The sequence below is a fragment of the Ipomoea triloba genome, chromosome 14 (genome assembly GCF_003576645.1).
Source record: "Ipomoea triloba cultivar NCNSP0323 chromosome 14, ASM357664v1".
Taxonomy (NCBI): Eukaryota; Viridiplantae; Streptophyta; class Magnoliopsida; order Solanales; family Convolvulaceae; genus Ipomoea; species Ipomoea triloba.
Genome location: NC_044929.1, coordinates 18,436,582 through 18,441,341, shown reverse-complemented (window position 1 = coordinate 18,441,341; position 4,760 = coordinate 18,436,582). Strand labels below are relative to the sequence as shown.

The window sequence follows — 4,760 nt, the reverse complement described above, 5'->3', positions numbered from 1 at the left end:
TTTTTTGACATTCTTAGGCTGTGAAGAAAGAACTTGTGGCTAAGGCAGAAACTAGAAACTGCTTTTCCGGCTGGCTTGGCTGTTCGACGGAGAAACCAGAAACACCATAGGCCTAAAGCAGGTTAGCTCTCACTTAGAAGGAACACCTTGAGAGGAAAGAGAGGTAAGGAACAAAGAAAATAATGGTGAAAGTACACATTTGCCCTCTAACTTAACGCCCTTTTGACAAAAAAATTAATAGAGGACCACGGGTGGTAACTTTTTAAAACTTGGAGGACGTCTACTGGTTGTTTAAAAGACGAGGGAAAAATTAACGGAGAACCACGAGTGATAACTTTTTTAAACTTGGAAGACGTCTACTGGACCGCAACTGGTATATGGCTAATATTCAGAGGACTATTGAAGTATTAACTCTTATGTATTATGATATAATGGATTTTTCCCTATTAATTCTTGTAGCACTATTAATAATCTAGTTTAAAACTTCATTTTGGATACCGCGTGGGTGTAATCCGTAAATCATAATACTTAAATTACAAAAGTTGAAATAGTAAAAATTTGTAAATTAAGAGTGAATAGTAGAAGTTGAGGGATTTTTCTAAAAAAAAAAAAAAAAAAATAAGAAGTTGAGGGAAAATCCGGCCCAAATGCATGACGTAATGGTGGCGTAAGCAGATAACGGTGGTCCCCCCTTCTGTTAGGAATTCAAATATGTGACGTCACCCAGACAAGACAATTGCTGCTTTGCCCAACGAATCGTTGTTTTCACGACTACGACGTAGTGACGGCTTAGTGTCTTCTCGCATTTGACCTTACAGCCCCTCTACTTTTTCTGCATTGACTATTTTACCCTGGGGGAAAAGTCTTGACTGTTGTAGATTCGTTTTCACTTTTTACTAGATACTGATAACAACTTGTGAGGGGCATTATAGCTGTGACGAAAACAAAATAAAAGTAATCTGCGTTACCAAATAAAGTTTACTCTCGAAAAGAGTTTATTGTATACAAAAATTTGACTCAATGAAATCATGTTAGAGTTGAAATTAGTTTCACCACAAATGATTTTTTAATTAATTAGTTGTTGTGTTACAAGCTTTATTGATTAGATTTTTTGAAAATCGTAAATAAATATTTTAAGTGAATTGTATTATGTGTGAAGATTGTGTATTGAGCATTTAGGTTTAATACAAAGTGGATTGCGAGTGTCTGATCGCTATGTTCCATAAGCTATTTATTTATGTATGTAACAGATATAACAATTCCTAGTGTGCATTGTTAGGTAAATAATTATGTGTCTGGTTGAGGTGCAACTCTCGTAACAGCAAACATAGTTTTTCGGGTCTGAAAATAACTCTATACGCTAAATTTAACTCTATGAGCTAATACTATCGCGTGGAACATGTGTGCTTATACCACTCTCAATTAACCTTTGATTTTATGGAAAAGCTTACAGTTATTACTCGAAATTATACTCTGAGTAAAATTTGTATTGTAAATTTAGCTGACAAATGACCATAATGAGGTAAACTAAGTTAGATTACCCATAATTAATTCACTAAAATTAATAATGTCAATAGATAGATGCGCATTCCTATATGATATTGACCTTGGAACGAATACTAGATCAAGAAATTTGAGGATTCAAGAACAAGTAGTTTAATAATACTAATAGAAGGTCTTTTGTTGCTAAAAATAACGATGCAAATATTGTTGTTCTCAGTTATAGCTGACCAAAACTTGATCCTCTGCAAGGTAATCACATTTTCTCTCTCTCACTTCCACATCACCCTCTTTTAATTAAAAAATAAATTGTGAAAGAACCTCTTAATGTCGAAGGCCTTAATGTGGTAAATGAAATAACTCAAATAAATATTATTTTAATTATACTTCAATTTCATTTGATAATATTACAATTTTTTAGTTTCATTTTTCACACACTAGTTTCATTATAGTAATACTAAAGTATCATTTTAATTCTACTATAGTTTCATTTGACAATATACATTATTGTATGAGATCTATTTTGTAGTTTTATTTTCCATACACACTAGTTTAATTATAATAATGTTAAAGTATTATTTTATTACACTCCACGTTCATTTGATAATATATGTTATTGTATGACTTTGAATTTTAGTTTCATTTTCCACACATACTAGTTTATTTTAAGACGACTAAAGTATTATTTTAATTATATTACAATTTCATTTAATAATATGTATTGTTGAATGAACTCTATTTTTTAGTTTCAATTTAAAAACACTATACTATAATTTTATTTGATGATCATGATCTACATAGCATTGTGCATCGTGGTCCGCAGTATAACAACCCAACATTGTCTAAACCCCTTATAACCTCTTAAGACTAGACAAAATCACCTATCTTGGGCTCAAAAGTTTGCCTAACCGGGCCATTGGGTTCATGGTCTTGGGTTTGGGCTTGTAAGCCCAATAAGCTCTTGAACTGGGCCACACAGCTAGTCCAACATTTTAGCAGGTAATACTTCATTTCCATTTATAACAATTACTAAATTTAGTTAAAAAATAACTTTGAATCATATGTATCGTTTATTATTTAAAGTAAATATAATAGCAGGTTTAATAAAAAAAAAAAAAAAGGCTAAGCCCATCCGATTATAGGCCTATATGATAAGTTACTCAACTCAATTAGCAAAATGGGTCAAAATGTATTACTGTAGCATTTAAAAACTGTCTAATATCTATCTTTGCAAATTATACCGTGCATTAGGTCCATATTATATTGGGCCTAAGTCCAAAATAATATTGTTTTGTTTATATTAACATGGCCTTTTTGTTTTCTTTTCTTTTTCTTCCATTTGGTTAATATTCACCTTTGCAGTAACATAAACTTACATATGTAAGTACATAATTTGTTTTTTGTTTAAAACTTTTTATAAATGTATCATGACCTTGTTTGGTAAATAATCAGCCTATCAGCCACTCTATTTTGGCTTATTTGACCACTATTAGTGGGTAAATAATAAGCTTTTTGTAACTCCAAAATGCTAAAATTCAAAAGGCTACTCAAAGCAGCCTTTTCAATTAGCTTTTCGAGAAAAGAAATTATACCAAACAGCTATCAGCTAACAACTAATTTATCAAACAACATTCTACAATCAGCCAATGTTATTAACAAATCATACCTTCTAACCCAAACAGCCAACCCAATCAGCTAACAGCCATTTACCAAACAGGGCCCATATCAAGTAATTTTAACCTTGTTATAAGTTCAAAATATGTTAACTATTGGTAAAATAAATCTATAGCTAAACGTTCATAATTTGAGTATTTGACATATAATCATATAGTTATGGTATAGTTTTAAGAGATATTTGGTTGAAAAGTTAAGTTTTTATCATGGACTTAATGTGTTGATTTATAAATATGATTACGGTATAGTTCTAACTTCATTAACATAAGAGTTTCTTTGAACAACTCTACCCACCTTTGGAGATTTACGGGTTTCTATGAGTGCTGGGAAGAGTAGAAGGCATGCTTCCCGGGATATGCTCAAGGTCTTATCCACTCAAAATGACCTTCCTTGAATCATTATGGGAGACTTCAACGATATATTGCGACAAAGTGAGAAGGTTGGCAATCACCCGCAACCAAGATGGCTTATTCAAGGCTTTAGGGAAGCAGTTGAAAGTAGCGGCCTCAAGAATTTCAACTTCAATGGATATCAATTTACTTGGGAAAGGGGGAGAGGAAGCCCTAACTGGGTTATGGAGAAGCTGGACCAAATCTTGGTTAACGATGCGTGGCTGGACACATTCAGAGAAGTCAAGGTAATCTCTTTCGAAGCCCCAATGAGTGACCACCTCTAGCAGTCTGACCGATTCCGACTATCCGGGTAAAGAGGAAGAAGAGATTTCGTTTTGAAAACTATTGGTTCAAGGAAGACCAATGTAGATCAATCGTGTATATGAGCTGGAAGAAATCAGTTGGGCATAATATTTGTTCCAGATTTGAGGTATGTAGTGTGGCAATAACAAAATGGGGAAAGAACAACCAAGGGAATTTTCAACAAAAAATTGATATTGCTAGAATGCGAATGGAAGCTCTTAGACGAAGAACTAATCAGTTTGGGCTATCCGAATTCTCGAATACCCATGGGGATTTTATTCACTTATTGGAGTAGTAGAGTTGTTTCTAGAGGCAAAGGGTAAAGCTATTTTGGTATAAAGGAGGTGATTCGAGATCCAAATATTTTCATAAAATGATCACCTAAAGACGCATGAATAATACCATATCCAGACTCCAAAATTAGAGAGGAATTTGGATCGCACAAGGCAAGGAGATGCATCAACTGATCAAGGACTACTTCATCAATCTTTTCACGAGAGTAGCGGGAGATCAAGAACCAGTGTTACAGTGCTTCACACCCAAAATTACTGACTCCCAAAATGAAGCTTTGCTGAGTATTTTTAACAAAGAGGAGGTCAAAGTTGCTGCATTCGGTATGCACCTAGACAAAAGTCCAAGTTTTGATGGCTTAAACCCTGGATTTTTTCATACCTACTGGCATATTGTGGGAGATAGCATTGTGGATTTATGTAATGAGTTTATTAGTTTTGGCCAAATCCCAAATTACCTAAACTAAACTCATATTGTGTTAATACCCAAAAAGAGCAATCCCAAAACCATGGCTGACCTTAGACCCATTGCACTGTGCAATGTGGCCAACAAAATTATCACCAAAACTCTTTCCAATAGATTGAAACCAATTCTGAACCA

General features: G+C 33.7%; 1 protein-coding gene across 1 annotated transcript; it reads left to right on the top strand.

Moving 5' to 3' along the window:
- Positions 1-3,574: 3,574 nt before the first annotated feature.
- Positions 3,575-4,164, top strand: LOC116004062. Its single transcript, XM_031243998.1, has 2 exons — positions 3,575-3,811; positions 3,922-4,164. Exons 1-2 carry the CDS (start codon positions 3,575-3,577, stop codon positions 4,162-4,164), a joined length of 480 nt encoding a protein of 159 aa, XP_031099858.1.
- The last annotated feature ends 596 nt before the right edge of the window (positions 4,165-4,760 follow it).